Source organism: Pistacia vera, unplaced genomic scaffold (genome assembly GCF_008641045.1).
Source record: "Pistacia vera cultivar Batoury unplaced genomic scaffold, PisVer_v2 Contig545, whole genome shotgun sequence".
Taxonomy (NCBI): Eukaryota; Viridiplantae; Streptophyta; class Magnoliopsida; order Sapindales; family Anacardiaceae; genus Pistacia; species Pistacia vera.
Window position 1 is genome coordinate 220,427 of NW_022196385.1, and position 19,732 is coordinate 240,158.

The 19,732-nt window shown below is 35.0% G+C and overlaps 3 protein-coding genes and 1 non-coding gene across 5 annotated transcripts; 3 read left to right on the forward strand and 1 right to left on the reverse strand.

The window, feature by feature from the left end:
* The first annotated feature begins 4,355 nt into the window (after positions 1-4,355).
* On the forward strand, positions 4,356-6,843 carry LOC116107641 (receptor-like protein CLAVATA2). The gene has a single exon (XM_031393933.1). It carries the CDS (start codon positions 4,579-4,581, stop codon positions 6,751-6,753), a length of 2,175 nt encoding a protein of 724 aa, XP_031249793.1. The 5' UTR covers positions 4,356-4,578; the 3' UTR covers positions 6,754-6,843.
* A 652-nt stretch (positions 6,844-7,495) lies between these two features.
* On the reverse strand, positions 7,496-12,683 carry LOC116107689 (protein TRIGALACTOSYLDIACYLGLYCEROL 3, chloroplastic). Its single transcript, XM_031393983.1, has 11 exons — positions 12,403-12,683; positions 12,050-12,324; positions 11,108-11,236; positions 9,937-10,032; positions 9,737-9,814; positions 9,587-9,648; positions 9,369-9,444; positions 8,825-8,932; positions 8,541-8,716; positions 8,376-8,460; positions 7,496-7,951 (listed from the first exon to the last, which is right to left on the reverse strand). The coding sequence occupies exons 2-11, from the start codon at positions 12,263-12,265 to the stop codon at positions 7,913-7,915; spliced, it is 1,065 nt and encodes a 354-aa protein (XP_031249843.1). The 5' UTR covers positions 12,266-12,324; positions 12,403-12,683; the 3' UTR covers positions 7,496-7,912.
* A 2,595-nt stretch (positions 12,684-15,278) lies between these two features.
* Positions 15,279-17,391, forward strand: LOC116107668 (molybdopterin synthase catalytic subunit-like). 2 transcript variants are annotated; one of them, XM_031393962.1, is made up of 2 exons: positions 15,279-15,439; positions 16,497-17,391. In XM_031393962.1, exon 2 carries the CDS (start codon positions 16,522-16,524, stop codon positions 17,104-17,106), a length of 585 nt encoding a protein of 194 aa, XP_031249822.1. In that variant the 5' UTR covers positions 15,279-15,439; positions 16,497-16,521; the 3' UTR covers positions 17,107-17,391. The 2 variants fall into 2 exon arrangements, with proteins under 2 accessions (XP_031249822.1, XP_031249823.1); XM_031393963.1 differs by lacking the exon at positions 15,279-15,439 and adding an exon at positions 15,487-16,379.
* A 598-nt stretch (positions 17,392-17,989) lies between these two features.
* On the forward strand, positions 17,990-18,061 carry TRNAE-UUC. Its single transcript has one exon. It is a non-coding gene; the product is annotated as a tRNA-Glu (tRNA).
* The last annotated feature ends 1,671 nt before the right edge of the window (positions 18,062-19,732 follow it).

Genomic DNA, 19,732 nt, shown 5'->3' on the forward strand with positions numbered 1-19,732 from the left:
AGCTTCGAGCAAACCCATTTTTCTAGAGAATGTCTGAATCGGAGCCGTTGGGTGTTTAAATAGGGTTAATAACAATGGGGTACCCCTGTAGTAGTAGTACCCTGGAGTTTTACGTTTTATAACAGGTGGGTGGAAAAGATGTTAGGTCAACACTCACGCCTCAAACGGTGATCAGCCTTAAAAGGAAGTTACACTAACCTTGTAAAAATCTCAAGCAAACTCATTGCAGCTCGAAATGCATTCATGAACGATTCTTTGAGCGAAATTTAGACTTTGCAAATCACATTTTGTGTTGAGGTTAGCTTTTCTTTCGTGGTCAGTTTCTCCTGAACAAAACTCAGGCGCTTAACCAGACCAAGTAGTCTCGTCGGAGCAAAAGCGATCAATTCCTTCTATCTGAACCGAAATACAACACAAATCAATATACAAAATTTGCATTCCGGTTCCAACCAACCATGGATTGATCATTAAACCATCACTGATTATTCAAACTATGGACTTTGGGGTGTTAAAGAGTTATTGTGTGTTTGTAAAATATTCATGATATCATGTGTTATAAATGTCATTGTTGCCATTATAATGTTTACAAGTTAAATGTTTTTTCTCACTATTACTGCATACTACACAAAAATAAAGTGAATGTTTGTTTGCAAAGCCCTGTAAAATTAAAAAAACTCGAGTATACAAATTTAATCAATAAAACCAGTAGTGAATTTATCTTCCGCTATGAATATCGAAATTATAGTTCTATTCTTCCCGAAACATATTCCAACTTCATATCCCAAGTGATATAAAATTATAATTGGCATTGACATGTAAATAAAATGATGATGCATTTGAATGATATGGCAATAGTCATATGACGACGCATCATATAAGATGTGAAATTTGAGATAAATATTTGGGATATTACTGAGAAGTGAGCATGGGTAACGGGTAGACCCGAAACCGATAGGTACCTACCCATTGGTTTCAGGTAGGAACCAGAACCGGCCTACATAAGGTTGGTTTCAATTCCAAATTTGGTGGAATCAGCCTTGTGTGGGTCCTAGTCCAATTCCACCACTTTACGAATCGGACTTGAAACCGAGGTCTGAGTACCCGAGGTGGAACTAAATGGTAACTAGGGTGTAATTGTAATTTTTATGAACTGTTGAAGATATATTTATAATTTTTAAGGGTATATTTGTCATTTTTAGAATATTAATGGGGTATAAAAATTTATAAGGTACTTGAAACTGGAACCGACCAATTCCTTGGAATTGGGTCAGATACCCAAACCCACTCACCCCTCATTATGAATCAAGCGATTGTTATTATTGACATAAAAAGAGGCGAATCCATGATCACTTACAGAGTTTTAAGTATTGATTTAGCAAGAAATAATCAACTCAGTAATTACAACCATTGATTTCAGACACAATGTCTACTATAGATAAAATATTATCATAGATATATGAGAAAAAAAACTATAGGCCACTAACTCAAGCAGAAGACAACTTGATAATGCACACAACTATTTATAATACAGCCACAGAATCATATAGTCTGGCAACAGAAAAAAGACTGCTACCTCATTCTTTCTTTCCAATCCCATGTGCCATGTTATAGATACCTCGCCCCTGAAAAAAAAATAACAATAATATAAAACGTTTACATAATCACTCCTTTTTCTACAGAAATCACACATTGTAAATACTAAAATAAGGCCTTGTACAAAGAAAGAAACACACTCACAATTAGAACCAATGAAGTGCCAGCCAAAGCGAGTGGAATGGCAACGGAGGTGATCTTATCCATTGGTCCTTTAAGGTATGTGTGTTTGTGGACGCTTTGGAAATACTTCTGCTTCTCGATAAGCTTTTCCCTCGGTCTAAAGGGTGGCTCAATTTCTGACATCCTGCAATAAGAACACACAATCTCACTCTGCCTCATTCAATCAATATATACATCCATCAGATTTTAATCATGTTTCTTTACTATGCACGAATTTTAAACCAAGAAACAAATGCTATAACAAAATGCCATGAACCAAAGTATACACAAAGTGAATATTCAGTGAAATAACACATGCAAAAAGATTCCCAGAAAAGAAAAGGACAAGAACCAACCATATATGATCCCTACATTCAGATCCAAAGAATAGAGAAGGTTAGTGGAAGACTTCCGACCATGCATTCTTACATTACTCTTCCAACAAGGCCCCAATCACAAAAGGAAAAAGGGAGACAATTTAACAAGCACTGTAGACAAATACTTTTTTTTTTTTGGGTTATTAGGGATGTCTGAGCCAGCTTACATGCACTTCGACCAGTCCCTGACCCCGAATAAGGCTTCCGAAATAAGGCAAGTCCTGTGGTCCGTGGCCAACAATATTAGTAACGGTTTTTGTGATTCGAACCTGAGACCACAGGTAGAGCAAACTCCTTGATTCCAAGCCTTTATCACTTGGACAACCCATTGTTGGTTATTAAAGACAGATACTTCATAACAACAAACACAAATTCTTGTTCAAATTTTCAACAGAATACTTGTGTAATGGTCCAACAAGTAAAATTTACAGTTAAAATATATAGAAATTTTGATTTGGTAAGTACAACTACTGGATTTAGTATCCTGGGTTTTCCACAATATATAAAAACACCTATCATGTATTTTCTTAAGCATTCCAAGTTTTTTTTTTTTTTTATCCCGAAGGGATCATGAGCTAGTCTTATTATTTATCTAACTACAAAAAATTGTTTTGTTTAAACCAATCAAATGCCATAACATACAGAATTGAGCTTATGAAAATATCAAAAGCACTCTCAAATAAAATTGTTAGTTGTGAAAATCTACGGCGTTTTTTCTATCTATTTTACAGTATTTGTCTTAAATACACACATTCACATTCAAAAGGCTTTTACAAGAAGCAACCTATAAGAGACAGTTTTTCCAGAATGCTACACCAGGTAAGAAAACACTTAACATAAGTACTTCGACACGCTGAAAAATTATTAGCATGGACGACAATTAGATTAGATGGCAGAAGATTTAGAATTACATTACGGAAAACACAGTAGACTAATTCATTAAGGACATGAAAGCTGATGCTTTTAGGAAGCTACATTTTCTTTGTTGCATTTCTAGTTAAAACACATTTAAATTGAAGGCTCAAAGACAGTTCTAAAACTAAACTCAATTTCAGAGAAGGGATACAATGTTAATGATACATTAGTAAAAGAATGAGAATTTCATATGCCACGTCTGAAAGACGAGAATCCCAAAATAGAGGCAGCTGGGACAAAGCTATAAAGTTCATAATAACAGTCAGTTCATTTCACCTTAAAATAAAATTTCCATAATTAATTAATTACTTGCATTTTCGCATGCCAAAGAGGAAAAGTGATCCTGTATATCAAGTGAAGATGACATAAGATGACTGACAATATTTACCTCGGAGATGGAGACTGAAAATCAAGCCAACGGCGGCGACAACGACGGCAGTGCAGAAAGGTGATGGAGCAAGGTGAAGCGGAATGATTGAGAACAATTTAGAAGCAGCTGGAGTGTTTCCATGTTAAAAATGAGATAATAGGGAAAAAATCACTTTCCCCCCTTTTCTTTCTGAGACTATTTGGCTAGTGACTTTTAATTTTTAATCACATGGATCCCTGAATTAATAAGAATTTATCACTTAATGCCCCTCAAGCTGATTTCCATAGACTTTCGTTGATGGATATTTAGTAAATGACTAATTTAGCCTAATTTTCAAGCATAAAAACAATTAAAATTAAAATTAAATAAATTAAGAACACATATTGGGGTGCGCTTTTCGAACTACAAAACATATCGTTATAATAAAGTCGCCTTCCACTATGAAACCGAACCGAACCGAGCCAACACAATACATGCAAATCTCGTTTGTGTGCAACAGTGCAAGTCACCATGGGATGGTAGGGGGGCTGTGCAATGACATGGGCTGTGGGGAAGAGAGAGAGGAGGTCCATCATAGACCACCTCCAACCCTTTTCAATCACCTATCTCTTTTTTTCTTCCATTTTTTCCCCAAATTTCATTAATAAAAGTCTAATAGAAGCAATTTGAGGGGTATTAAGTGATTGATTTTAGAAATTCATGGATGTATTTGATTAAAAAGAGAAATTAAATTGACATATTAGACTCTATTATGGGCCCATATAATGGGCCCATGTAATCAAAAGAGTTGAGCAATGTGGGCTCCATCCAAAGGCCCAATAGCATAAAAGCATAAAGAAGAGTTCATTTTGCTAGCTGTTTTCAAAAGAATTTGAGACCATCTCTCGCACGAACAAACAAAGAAGAAAAAGTATAAAGGAATAAACTCAACAAGCTTTCACTTTTAATAATTCCTTTTTTTAGCTTTAAAATTCCCACTTTACTTCATCTCCATAGCTCCAACATTGCTGCATTTTCACTCAGTAAGTCCCTCTCTCTCTATAGCTCAAGTCTCTTCAAGTTTCAGCTTTTTGTTTTTGTATTTTGTCAGTTTAATCTCTGTAAAGCTCAAAACTTTCATGTCAAAGTTGTGAACTTTAAGCTGAAGTTCACTTGTACAACATGAAACTCAACTGGGTTTTGCCTCTTTATTTCTGCAAACTCTTCTTCTTGATTTTGCTATTTACACACCCATCCGAGTCTCTTGACCTTAACCTGCAAGAGAAAGCTTCACTTTTGTTGTTTAGGTCACTGGTTCAAGACCCTAACCAGAGGTTATCATCTTGGGTTGGGTCTAACTGTACCAACTGGACTGGTGTCACTTGTGATAGGCAGACCAGCCATGTTGTGTCTTTAAACTTGATTAATATGAACTTGTCAGGCCAAGTTCATCGCAGTTTGTGTGAGCTTTTGTTTCTTGAAAATTTGGCTTTGTCCGGTAATAACTTGAGTGGTAGAATCCCTTTATGTTTTGATGCATTGAATGGTCTCAAGACTCTTGATCTTAGTCACAATGGCTTTGTTGGTGTTTTGCCTGATACTTTGATGAGGCTTAGGAACTTGAAAGCACTTATTTTGAGCGGTAATAGAGGTTTGGGAGGAGTTTTCCCTTGGTGGATTGGGAATTTTTCGACAAATTTGGAGAAACTTGATATGAGTTTTGATTCATTTAGAGGAGAAGTGCCTGAGAGCTTGTTTTACTTAAAGTCTTTGAAGTATTTGGATCTTGGAAACAATTATTTAGAGGGTGATGTTCATGAGTTTTATCAGGGTTTGAGTTATCTCAATCTGGGGTCTAATAGATTTTCGGGTACTTTGCCTTGTTTCTCTGCTTCTGCATCGTCGCTAACTCTTTTGAAATTGGATAATAATTCTATTGTGGGTGGAATTCCTACTTGTATTGCTTCATTGCAAGCTTTGACTCATATGAATTTGTCATTTAATCATTTGAGTTATGGGATTTCTCCGAGGCTTGTGTTTATGGAGAAGCTTCTTGTGTTGGACTTGAGTTTCAATGATTTGTCGGGTCCGCTCCCGAGCAAAATTGCTGAGACGACAGAGAAGTCAGGGCTTGTTCTTCTTGACCTTTCGCATAATCGGTTCTCAGGTGAAATCCCCTTGAAGATTACTGAGCTAAGAAGCTTACAAGCATTGTTTCTTTCTCACAATCTTCTCACTGGAGAAATCCCTGCAAGGATTGGAAACTTGACTTATCTTCAAGTGATTGATCTCTCACACAATATGTTGTCAGGTTCAATTCCATTGAACATTGTTGGGTGCTTCCAGCTGCTGGCATTGATAGTCAATAACAATAATCTTTCGGGTCAAATTCAGCAAGAGCTTGATGCTCTGGATAGTTTGAAGATATTGGATATAAGCAACAACAGGATATCTGGGGAGATCCCACTAACTTTGGCAGGCTTGAAATCGTTGGAGATTGTAGATTTCAGCTCGAACAATCTCTCCGGAAGTTTGAGTGATGCAATAACCAAATGGTCGAACCTCAAGTATCTCTCCATTGCGCGGAACAAACTCAGTGGAAATCTTCCGAATTGGTTATTCTCATTTGGAGCAATTCAAATGATGGATTTCTCTAATAACAAATTCACAGGCTACATACCAGACGGTAACTTTAATATCAGCTTAAATTTCAACAATGGTGATATTACTAGAAGTTTGCCTGCAAAACCATTTGTTTCCATGAGAAGTATGGCGATCAACATTTCTGTGGCTGTCATTGATACAAATGTGTTAAACTTTAACTATGATCTATGTTCAACAGTTGGTATAGATTTATCCGATAATTTGCTTCATGGGGTGATTCCAGATGGTCTATTTGAGCTGCGAGGTCTCAAATACCTGAACCTATCATACAATTTTCTCAATGGTCAGGTTCCAGGTCTTGATAAGATGTTAAGCTTGAGAGCTTTAGATTTATCACATAATTCTTTGACCGGTCAGATTCCAGGAAACATTTCCAGCCTTAAAGATTTGACACTTCTGAACTTGTCGTATAACAGTTTCTCCGGATTTGTTCCTGAGAAACAAGGGTCTCGAAAATTTCCAGGAGCATTTGCTGGAAATCCGGATTTGTGCGTGGAGTCAGCCTCCAGTGAAGGGTGTGACCGGACAAGCCTTCCAACGGTGCCTGGAAAGTCGTTTAGAGAAGAAATAGGCGAGGGACCGATATCTATCTGGGTATTCTGTTTAAGCTTTTTTGTTAGCTTCTATCTTGGTGTTGTTACTCTCTTTTGTTCAGCTAGGACAAGAAAGTACATTCTTCAGACAAAAAATTGATGTAGGGTTAAATTGAGAACGAAAACTTTCCTATTGTATATTCCCAATTCTATTTTCTCATAAGCTTAGTTTGCTTTTCTAAGATTATTCTTTGGCAGTGCCAGAATGGTGGCTTGGATGGTTTTGTTTAGTTGGATTTAATTTCCATCTGCAATGCTTTTGACTTGTTCTAGAGGAATTTTGAAACTGGAACTTCATTTGGCTTATCTATTGATCAAAAGGGTTGTTGATTTATCTACTGATTAAAAGAGTTGATGAAGATTGTTCAAAGAGAAATTTATTAATTGAAAATAAAAAGTGGCTCAACTAACTCTACGTGACCGAATAGTTCGATAGGGACTTTTGAACGTATAATTCAAGAAGTTCTGAATTCGAATCTTCTCTCAGTTATTAATGGGGTAGTCATTGTAACTCCTATCCAGTCGGTAATTATATGGTTGAGATGTGTATAAACTAATCTAGATATGGTCTGTCATTAAAAATATATATATATAATGGCAGGAAATCACAGAACGTCGCATAGTCATGTCATAAAAGAGCAAATGTATTATACTATTATGAACGGGTAACTTACATAGATTATTATGGTTTCTGGTTAGTTATTATAAATCAATAATTTAAGTTAAAAATCCCAGTCCAAACTAACTACACAAACACATCATCTACTTCAATTTTGTTCAAATAACTTTTAATGTCTCAATTCTCATTCTTCCATTAAGGTAATGTACTATCCCACTATCTATATAAAAAATTATAAATTTATAATAATTTTCCTTTCAAAATCAAATAACAATTGGTATACAACTTTTTCAATAATGAGCTTTCATTTCATTTCCTTGAATGAGGCTGAAACCATGGCCAGATTCACAAAATTCACTAGACTTAAAAAGACAATGAACTACCATTATACAGATCAAATCTATCAACCCCTGTTCGTCGAGGTAAAATATGCATAGACGAATGAACTCACTCATGGAGGCGAAAAACTTTATTAAAAGCTTCCGGATTGGTGGTAAATTTTGTAGAAAGCAGCAGGCATGGCGAAATTTCCAGCACAGTTTGACAAAATGCTGACATTCCCATCTGGAAACTCCTCTGGTGCAAACTAATCTATTAAGCCATGATTCATCATCTCAAATACAGCATGGTAGCGTGTGTCTTAATATCTTATGGGTCCTTCAAGGCTCCCTGATGCAAACTGTTGACAAGGAGAAGAGGAGTGACTGATTTGAATCATAATAGAAATCGTAAATTAACATGGCAAGTGCACATTGGCAATTACCATATCATCGATGTCTGGTTATGTGTGTTTATTAAAGAGTGTGTGTGTCGTGAAGAGGGGTGGAAAAGATATTCTTAACTGTATTGTGAAGGAAATGAGAAAATGGTTTTTTAAATTGTTTTCATTGATGTAGGAATTCATTTTGTTTTCTAAACCCGCGAAACATTTTTCATGTATCTGATACGTTTTGACTAAAAATACAAATTTCAAGTTTTTGTTTTCATTTTCTGAAAACAGTTTTGCATAACAATACTGAACGGGCCACAACGATCTTTAAGACTGCATTGTGATTAGAAAACCAGTACATGGAATTCATGAAACACTACAAAAGAGTCGTTACCTGTTGGACAATCGGATTGTCTGATGTTGTGAATTCATGAGTCATCCCTTGCCAAACAATTTTACCCTCGTGAAGAAATATCAACCTATATAAATTAACTTTGTCAGGGGATGCCACATTATAGCATAATTAACTACACAAACATGAGTTTGGACAGAGCATCACCTGTCAACCGCTCTCCTAATGGTACTATGTTGGTGTGTAACAACCACGTAAGATGCAATATTTCCAGGGTTCCCAAGTGCATTTTCACCTTTAATATGAACTGAACGGATAAGATCTTCAACTACAGTGGATGCAATGGGATCAAGTCCAGCCGTTGGTTCATCATACAAAAGAACCTGCCCATAAATGATAAGATTGTCAGGAAAAAATCCTTTTAACTATTGATGCAGAAATTCCTTTAGGAAAAGTTAGTATGAAAAGACTTATTCAGCTATTATACATACCTCTGGCTCAATTGACTCCTTTGTGGTATCAAAAATAATAGACCGAGCCAAAGCAACTCTTTTCTTCATTCCGCCAGACAACTCAGATGGTAAACGATCCTCAACTCCCTGAACACAAGACTCTGTCAGATCTTACATTAAAGGCTAGTGCAATTGCAAGTAGTGGGAGATGGAGTGGTGAAAATTTGGCAAGTAGCGTTAAAATGCTGAGACATCATCAAAGTTGCCAAATAGATTGAATACAATAATAAGAAATATCTTGTGCATACAAGTATCACCTTTTTTTTTTTTTTTTTTTGGCTAAGAGTATCACTTTCTAAAATGCTATAGAAACTGACACCAACAAATCCATAAGCGACTTTTTAGACCACTATGCTTCAATTCTTAATGACAGAGAAATGGAACACACTATCACGTCAATCCCTCCCATCCATCCAATTTAGTGGAGGGTCATCATCCTCAACCAAGCCGAGTTTACACATTTTGGGAAACATGAAGAACATCAAATTCTACTCAGACAGATATAAAGATATTTCAATCATACCTTTAATCCAACAGCCGCCAAATTTTCCTTCACGAGCTCTGAAATTTGATCTTCAGGCATTCTTGAATTTTCATATCTATAATCAACAATAATGAAGTAACTCAAATTTTTTTACTTTAAAAATACCATTAAAGTGGCAATTATAAGTGCCAACTCCGTAGTATTTAAACAACAGAAAAGAGTACACGATTTCAAAAGGTAACTAGACTGTTTCTTACAAAAGGAAACCAACATTTTCACGAACAGTCAATGAGTCAAAAAGAGCAGCGCTTTGGAAAACCTGTTGCAAGAAATGCATATAAAAGGATAATTAGTAATAAATAATCACAAAGGAATTAAGAGTATCTATAAGCTAACAGGATATTCACCAATCCAATTCGAAGACCAGATATCTCCTCATCACTAATCAAACCAGCTCTCCTTCTACCTCGAATGTAAACCTCTCCCTGCCCATCAGACAATTGAGACATGTTACATTGGAGAATCCGAAAACAAACATCTAATGGACTTCCTAATTATGGATAAGGGGTGTATAAGAAGAACATGAAAACCAGCTACAATTACTTACCTTGTCCGGGGCAAGAAGTCCGGCCATAATCTTCAGAATAGTAGATTTGCCAGTGCCAGAAGTACCAATTATTCCAACAGCATCGCCATGTCTAATCTGTCCAACAGGAAACATAAACGTGATTATTTTCAGGAAAAGGGAGGAGAGAAGGAACATAACCAGTGATATTGTTGAGAGAAGTACCAAAGACAAGCTAAACTATAACCACAGAAAGAAGAATAGAACTGGATCAATATTCTTATTATTTTTATTCATAAGAATCTAAAGAAAATGTCAAAAATGAAGACATGTGTATGAGAAAGTAAACCATATAGAAGACAAAATTCTACGGAGGGGCATCCACCTTATACTAAGACAATCCAAACTCACAATATATACCAAACTCTTCCCCCGGTGCATATACACACACAAAAACATTAAAAAAGACTACTTCTCAATTAACATAGATAAAGAAAAAAGAAGAATCTTGAAAAATATTTAAAAGGAAAGCCCTAAGTAATGCAAAAAGCTGAATCTTATACCACTAAGTGCCACTATCTTCCTCTTTTACCCCACCAAAAGTACAGTTGTTTCTTTCTTGCCATATAGAACTGGATTCTTAATTTTCTTTGTCTTCACATTTCTTACCAGGATCACTCACTTTCAGGAATCCACAGCATAGGAGCCTTTTACCTAATGTAACACAAGGCCGATAAGGTTTAAAGAAAGTGAGCCCAAGGTTAAAGCAAAACTATATCTAAATGGGAAGACAAAATAACAAACATGGAAGAGAATAGTTAAACTACACACTCAACCTATATTTTATCACTTTTTTAACTTTATATTTTGTTCTAAGCATTATCTTTTCAAACAGGATAAATACCTTGTCAAACTTTTTTCCTTCTTTTTGAGGAAACTTTTATCACAATTTAAGTTCACTTTCACCTTCTTTCTTGCAAGGTATACTCCATAACTTGTTTACTAGCTAATTATTACAGTGGACTTTATTCATCACCAACCAACAAAATGAAACAGTTGAGACTGAAAATTTGAAAACCAATGCATTTTTATAGAAAAATAAACATGCACATAGCAATTTATATTTTATGATTTTATTTTGATCCAAATGAGTAAATACTTTAAAAGCATTGCATGCGCACATAGGCTAGTATTATATCAAAACAAAATTCACCTTGAAGCTCACACCTCTCAATATATGCTTTTCCCCAAATGATTTGTACACGTTTCGACACTCAATAAGAACATCGCGATCATCGTCAGGTTCCCGTAAGGTCTTTAAATTCTCTGATTTAGATAAATCCTAAAGAAACAATCCACGTAAGCCACAATTAAAAAGCAGATCCAAATTAAACATAAAAAAAATAAATTACAATGGATATATCCTACACAAACTCTAGCATTCAATCAATGAATTGCTGATGTCCAATAATTAACACAAGAGATAAAACTGAAATGGACAGATTCTAAAATAACAGCGTCCATTGTACATAAATTCGGACTAAACTCAATGAAATGGATTAAAATCGTCACGAAGGTAAAGTGAGTAGCAATGTGCAACCCAAATAGAAAGCATTAAACAATTGGAAATGAAACAGTCACCGAAAAAGGGATACCGAATTCATGCACCGATAGACGTGGCACCATCATGACCGTTGATTAATTATGAATTTTTTTTTTAAAAAAAAGCGGATGGTGCCATGTCTGTTCGGTGCATGAATTCAGTATACTTTTTTCGGTAACTGTAAGCATTGCTCTTAAACAATTTAAAACCACAATATTACATGAATTGTTAACAAAAAAGTAGTTGCTTCTCTGACGAAAGCAAAGCAAAACACAAGCACAGAACACATAGAATCCATTGTGACTGTAATCAATCAAAAACAATAACCTAAATGCACATTAAACTAAACTTGAAGCCAATAAAACTAAAGCAAAGCACAATCATAAACACATGAAATTCAATTTGATTAATCAAACTACAAATAAGCTCAAGTTAACTGATAAATGCCCATTAAACTAAACTTGAAGCTACCAAATTTAAGCAACTTAAACTCTACAAAACACCCTAATTAGAATTCAAACACCAGAAGAACATAAACGATAAACGAATTACATTGAATTTCGTGGCAGACAATTCATCACTTCCCAAGTTCCTTGAAGGCGCCACACAAGCACAAACAACCTTTTTCTGTTCCTTGCTTGGCTTATGATAAAACAAATTCATTCTTTTATCAGCCGAAACAGCAAATCTAGAGGATCTACTAGAACTCCCATTACTTGTAGCAAGAGGTAACAACAACGAACCCGTTGAAGATAAAGAGACCACCATTTTTAGGGCGTTTTAAAGCAGACCCAGATAAGATTTCCAATCAAAACCTCCAAAAATCACTGAAATTTCATCATTCAAACTGGTTTTGAGAACGATTCAGCTTCTGGGTATTGAAAATTTCTAGTTTCGAAGCATACCATATGGGAAAACGGCGTAGAAATCATGAAAATCACTGGAACAATTTCATTTGAAGCGAGAATAATTGAAGGTGAGGATTCTTCTATAAATTCAGTAATAAAATAATAAGAAGAAGGAGGCTGAAATTTTGAGTTTTGCTTAGTGGCAAGAAAAAGAACCTGTGGGCTTTTGGTTTTTTGGGTTGATGGGTGCGTGGTTTGGTGACGTGACTTTCGGTTCTAATGAATTCCCCTAAAAATGGTCGGCTATCAATCTAGACTATCTAGTTTCAGAATTAGAGCATATTTTACTTGTGTGACCAGTGACTATGACCAAAAGAAAATCTTTGTTGAGAGATTAAAAGTGTTGAATCATGACGAAGGTTTAAACAATAATGCTGGCCTCACAAACACATCTAAACATATCTAAGTAACACATTTCACTAACCCCATGTGCTTACAATTGGCTTGGCCAGGTAACACTCATTGTTAGAAAGGAGAGACTCATACGAGTTGACCAATTATGAACCAACACGTAACGTTTATAAGAGAAAATTAGTAAGAAGTATTTATAAGTGTAGTATTACTCAAGTGTAAATACCAATCTAACCCCCTTGTTTGATACACTTTTCCAACCTTATTCTATTATCTTATCGCAAAAAATAAAAAACGTGTTTGTTCTAATACTGTTCAAAATTTAATCATATTCTATTCAACTCAAAACATTTAATAATTACATTTCTCAATAAAAATTTATAAATTAACAAAAACACCCCCACCCACCCAAGCAACAGTTACCCGCCAGCAACCATTGTTGGCCGCCAATTGCCGTCGTTGCCATTGCCAGTTGCGGGCACCGAAAACGACTAGATCAACGCACGATCGGCCATTTCGGTGACTTTGGGCCACCGTCTGACAGTGGTGACTGGCTGTCAGCAATCAATTGAGTGGACGTGGTTGTTTTTGTTAATTTATAAATTTTTATTGTGGGGGGTGTTTAGCTAAATTAATAAATATTCAAAAAATATTTTCCAAAAATCTACTAAACACATTCTCAAAATCTTATCCGATTTGATTAAATCCTATCTTATCATGTTCAAAATAGAACACTATTCTAAAAAATGTACCAAATGGAACACTTTTGCATTTTTCTAACGAAATATTAATAAATTCTACTCTAAAAACTTTATCTCGATAAGTTTTGCTTCCATAAATTTTATTCAAAGAAATCCAACTAAGACCTTTACTATGACATAATGTCTAATAAGAGAGAGAAGTCTCTCATCGGTTGCTAATAAGGATAATCACTGGAGCTTTTATTTAGTTGATAGTTTCAAGGTTCCGAGGGATTAGTTGAGGTACGAGTAAACTAACGTGAATACCCCCGATCATAAAATAAAAAAAATAAAAATGTCTAATAAGAGATCTTTCTAGATATATTGATGTAACTGGTTATAATTGAATGGAGTATATGTGCCTGTCTCATTTAAATTTTGTGGAACAGTTGGGTATGTGCAATTTTACATAGAGTAAACAACATACTCCCACCCGAGGTTTGGCGAAATCACAAGTTGGTATCCCTAGTTGCATTTATTCCAGATTTTCACCCTTGAAGTAACGAAAAATTGTTTAATGTAATAGTAAAGGAGTAAATTGGTCATTTTGCAGGAGGTGACGCACGTTAGCAGATCGTTGCCTCTAATAATGCTCTGACGCATGTTTTTAGACATCGCCCTCTACGTTTTTTGCCATTTTCCGACCATTCTTCCACCAAAAGTTACCTTTGTCACCACCATTCGAACCATTATCCTCCCTTTTACAAAACCTTACCCTTCACAACCCCTCATCACTCGCTGATTGCCAGCCATAACAGCCATGACATGCGACTGTTTTTTGCCAATTCCTACCGTTTTGAGTGCGACAACCCCAACCACCACCACCGTTTGACTCCTCGCATCCCCCCTACAAAACCCTTAATCTTCCCAACCACGATAGCTTACCGTTTATCGTCCACCACTTCATCAAAAAACGCGATGAACATGAACCTCTCGGCTAGCAAATGACAACTAAACGGTTGGTGGGGACATAGGGGTTTTCTAGAGTTGGAGACGTTGGTTGCAGTGATGGTGTCCAATTGGATTTTTACCGCTGGAATCCAAAGAAGAACATTGAAACCCTAAACCTAATGGCTCCGACGATCAGAGGGTCTAATGAGTCAGGAACAAGAGGGGTTTTGGACAACAGACTATGGAGAACGTGATGGAGGTGATCAAAGGGTTCAACTCTGTCAGAAATAGCCTTGATAAGGCAAAAATCGAGAGGGTGCGTAGTCACGGGGTGTTATTGAAGTAATTTGAAAGTGAAATAGTAAAGTTTATAATTCTTATTAATTTAGGGGTTAAAACATAATTTATTAATTTATTTGTTAAAGGCATTATGGTAATTGTACTATCTGTAATCTAAAAATTGCTAACACTATTATTTTAAGGGTAAAAATCTGGAATAAATGCAATTAGAGGTACCATCTTAAGATTTCGCCAAACTCGGGGTAGGAATATATTGTTTACTCTTTTATGTATAATTAATTAGTTATAGGACAAGTAAAGTTCCGTGATTAGTCTGATGATCAAGGAGGTTTGTTATTTTCTTTGAGTTTTTTGGTTCAAACCTAGGGACTACCTATCGCATTAATATTATAACTTACTTGATCTTTTAGGTTTGTAGGATGTTCAATATATCTCGAAAATTAGTTGAGATACCCAAGCCAGCCACCGAACAACCCGATTACTCAAGAAAAAAAAAAAAAAAAAAAAAAAAGTCTCAAAGTGAGCGTCTTAAAGATTTTTAAAGGTAAGAGCCAAAGGCTAGAGCCTAGAGAATAAAAACCTGGGGACATTTGCGCGTTCAACGCTGACATCCATTTGTCTTATTCTTAACTTTATGCCACATCTCACCGGGGCCCAAGTGTGGTTTATATAAGTAGATTGATGATGCAGCCAATTCCAGAAATCAATTAATCAAACTTGAGTGGATTGGCGCTGTTCATTTTCTGCTTCAGGTAAAGTCATACTCAACTCTTGATCCTTCGTCATCTAGTTCTCTTCTCTTTAAAGTTTCAGTCGCTTGTTTTTTTGAACCGAATGATTTAACTGCCGTTTAGATTATGTTATGTTATGTTATGCTATGCTAGCTCGTTACATTCATATGATTCAATTTCTGCTGTGTTTGGTATTAGAATTGTTTTAATTATTATTCTTGCTAGATCATGCTTTGATGGTTAGTTAGTGTTGATTTTAATTAAATTGTGATAGTATTGATTTAATTGAAGTAGATTATGTTTATTGGTGAACTTTTGAGGGTTTTTCTGAAGTGAGATTTTGTGGATTATTGTTTTAGTTCATCCATGATAATGGGAAATTTGGTTGAGGTTTATGTGATGTAAAATGGTGAGATTAGAGATAAATCAAAATTCTTTCTGAGAATACTCAGAGATTATGGAATACCGAGTAGAAGCAAGTATGTTTTCGTTGATTATGAGAATACCCAGAGAATATGGAATATGGAGTAGAATTAAGCGTTTTTTGGTTTTTGTTAATTCTGAGAATACCCGGAATATTGATATATATTTTGAGGTTGTTAGTTGATTGTAGGAATACTTGAAATATTGAATAAAACTAAGCAACCCTTTGTTTGTTTCATTTTTACGGGTGTTACTAGGATCAATGTGATTGTTGAAAGCCTATATTTAAGTAATGTGCTGATTTTAGGATTACTTGAAATACTGAAAAATGCTAAGCTGAGTTTTTATTTGGTTTCATTTTTCTTGGTATTCCAAGAATAATGAATTATTGAAAGCCAGTCATTCGGTTGTATCATTATCATTTTGGCTATTGAATTTGTTTGGGATTAATGTCTTCAAATCTTGTCATGTTCTTTTGGCAGTGGAATGTTATCCTGTTTGGTTGTAGAAGATGAATCCACAGCCCTCTAGGGAAGATGTAAATTTTCATGAGAAAAATTTAGATTTATTATTTTGTTTAGTTCTTAGCTTTTAGAGAATGAAACCAATGTGATAGCCTTCTTATACAAATTACACAAACATTTACGGTTTACAGGGTAATCACGAAAGACTGAAGAAGTATGGCTGATGAAGAGAAAAATCTGGTTGAAATCTTAGAAGCAAATAACCTGATTGATATGGCCAAGTACATAACCTATGTTGGTGCTCCACAAGCTGGAGCCATAGCAACATTTGCAGGCACAACACGTGACACCTTTGAAGGAAAAACAGTCGTGGAGCTAAGGTATGAAGCTTATGTACCGATGGCAATACGCTGCATCAAATCTATCTGTTCATCAGCTAGATCAGCCTGGAATCTTCATTCCATTGCAGTTGTACACCGGCTAGGCACTGTTCCAGTGGGAGAAACAAGTGTCTTTATAGTCGTTTCAGCTGTTCATCGAGCTGATGCCCTGGATGCTTGTAAGTTTTTGATTGATGAGTTGAAGGCATCTGTTCCTATATGGAAGAAGGAAGTATATTCCAATGGAGAAGTTTGGAAGGAGAATTCAGAATTTAAAGAAAGAAGATTAGAGCTGGGGAAGAAAGATGGCGTTTGCAATAGAGGAGAAGTTTTGGTAAAAACACATGATAGAAAGACCTGTTGCGGGACAAAGGTCAAGGTGGACAACGAAGAAATCGGAGATATCAGCGCTGGCAAGTAAGAGATTGGAGAGTTATCGTTACTATTTATTTGCACACTTTTACATGTTTCAGGTTGCCACCTTATGATACTTGGTACAATTTTGCCACACAGAACAGTCCACTCCTGATTACTTATTTCTAGCTTAACCACCCAAAAGCTTTGTGATAGTCTTTCTACTCCTTAATCCGTTGCGTCCTATCGGTTGCGGCTGTGCTATGCCCACTAATATTTGGGAAAGATTGTTCTTCTACAATGTCACTACTGTATATTATGTGTATTGTGGATAAACATCACTTAGATGTTATTTTGTGTGGTGAATTCAGATGAAGAATAGGTTGATTAGAAAATGCATGAAGGCTATATAAAGAAAAATATCAAAGTATTATACACGCAGTTGAAAGGGTTTGAACAAGATGTCGATAATTTCTCAATGGAAATCAATACAGATTTGGAAAATTAGGCCCTGAGAAAAGGTAAGCTCAGTAGTGTAATTACCTTATGACTCCGCTGGTTGGACTGAAAAGATATCATATAAGATCACATTAATAACTCAGTAGTGTTATTTTTAGTTGCATACTAGGAAAATCCTCTTCAGTTATTTACTGTAAAACTATTTTTATTCATATTTTTGTGGAAAATAATCCAAAAATATGTGTTTCAATCCACGAAATTAAGGCTTTTGGAAATCTCCAAATTATAAACATCCATTGTCTAACAAACTAATAATGGACTCAATGTCTAAGGTAAGGGATTTCTCTATTGTATTTGAAAAATAAAGATGATTGACATTAAATATAAAATTTGTAAAAAAGACACGAGACTCTTTACTTCATCAAGCCTGTCGTGAACATTAGACTATAATATAAAGTTAATTTAAAATAAAGCAAGCTATAGATCAATCATCCGTTGTCGTCCAGCGGTTAGGATATCTGGCTTTCACCCAGGAGACCCGGGTTCGATTCCCGGCAACGGAAATTTTTTTTAAAATAAAAGTTTCCCTAGGTTCTTCTTTTTCTTCTACTTTTTCTCTTTTAAAATAAAGTTTCCCTAGGTTTTTCGTTTTCTTCTACTTTTTCTTTTTTAAAATAGATTTTCCATAGGTTCTTCTTTTTGTAATAAATTCTCTTCTGTGTTTTTTTTTTTTTTTCGTTTTATATTCCTTTGGACTTTTGTTAGATTTTAGTAGTGTAGAAGGTGAAATGATTTGTATGGGTATGAATTGCAATGAAAAAGATCGGGATGTAAAATTAAAGTTATGAGAAAAAATTGAATTTACATAAGTATATTCTATTGATTCATTGATTAATCAAGTTTTACTGGACTGGTAATGCTCTCGATATTATTGCTAGGATATCTCTATGGACAGATGGTCTTAATTACCGATATGGTATTGGTCATAGAATTAGGTCTTACCTAAATGTTCATTTATTGAAACTAGCCTTTTTAGTAACCTTTTATTCTTTAATAGACTTTTATAGTATCTATACTAGTTTATGTATACCTCAACTAATTTCTTAGGACTCTGAAACTATTGATCGGGTAAGAGATTCGGTGTCTAACCCTATTAGCAACTAAAAATATATTTAAACTTAAGATTTCTTGAATAATATACTCAAGATTCTTTACCGAATCATTCAGCTACCAATAAATAATTGACTTTTAGGCTATTTAATGAATAGAAAAGTATTTTATGACCTAATTTACATTAATTAAGGTACTTTACTTCCTTTTTTCTTTTTTATTAAAAAAAACGAAAAAAAAGGAAAAAATTCTTCTATTAACAATTTTGTATTGTGCTTTAATTTGATAATGGGCCCCAGCTTTTGTACTTTTCCAGTGTTTTCAAAAGATTAACGAATTAAGAAAGAGTAAACGACATTTTCGGTTTTCCCACCAGCCAAACCTTGGGTGGGCAAATGTCGTATACTAGAAAATTAAAGATGTCAGCAACGAATCCATCTTCTTTTTCTTTTTCCTTTTCTTTCTTTTCTCATATTTTAAAAGATTACAGTCTCAAAAATATATTAATTTAATTATAAAGCAAAACTTTCGAAAAGCATTAAAGAAAATATTTGATAATCATATTGTGAATTAGCCAAAGAACTTCCCGTTTATTCTAATTAAAAGAGTTAAAAAGACATCAAACCCTTGGGGTTTGATGTAATAACAAAAATCCAGTTGAGATTTGATTATCAGTGAGCCGTTATTTAGCCGTTGAAACTTACAATATTATAAGTTAATAAATATTTACATAATTAACTTTATAACGTTTATTTTAATACTTAAAAGCTAAAAGTTAACGATAGAGAGATTTATATTTTTTCAAAAATCGTTAAGAGATTTTTGTTATTCAATTAAAACATCTCAATCTGATAGAATTTGAGGTGAGTTTGACTCGTCACCCAACAATGTCTTATTGAATTGGAGGATTACTTCCTCTTATAAACCAGTAGGTTTGAGTGTGCCTAGTCGGTGTGAGACTCCAACACTCTCCCTCACGGTCAAACTCATATGTTGGATTATGTCTGTTATTGGAGGTAGTTGTTAGCTCTAACTCCTCACCCGCTGGTCAAGCACTTAGCTCAATTGAATCTGGACTCTAATACTATGATAGAATTTAAGGTGGGTCTAACTCCTCACCTAAT

Bases quoted from the DNA above. Each gene is read 5' to 3' on its own strand.
- LOC116107641 (XM_031393933.1), top strand. From the start codon at position 4,579: ATGAAACTCAACTGGGTTTTGCCTCTTTATTTCTGCAAACTCTTCTTC.
- LOC116107689 (XM_031393983.1), bottom strand. From the start codon at position 12,265: ATGGTGGTCTCTTTATCTTCAACGGGTTCGTTGTTGTTACCTCTTGCT. The intron at 9,815-9,936 runs GTAAGTAATTGT...TCTGATGGGCAG, and splicing joins GACTTCTTGCCCCGGACAAG to GGAGAGGTTTACATTCGAGG. The intron at 9,649-9,736 runs GTGAATATCCTG...TTCTTGCAACAG, and splicing joins CTGGTCTTCGAATTGGATTG to GTTTTCCAAAGCGCTGCTCT.
- LOC116107668 (XM_031393962.1), top strand. From the start codon at position 16,522: ATGGCTGATGAAGAGAAAAATCTGGTTGAAATCTTAGAAGCAAATAAC.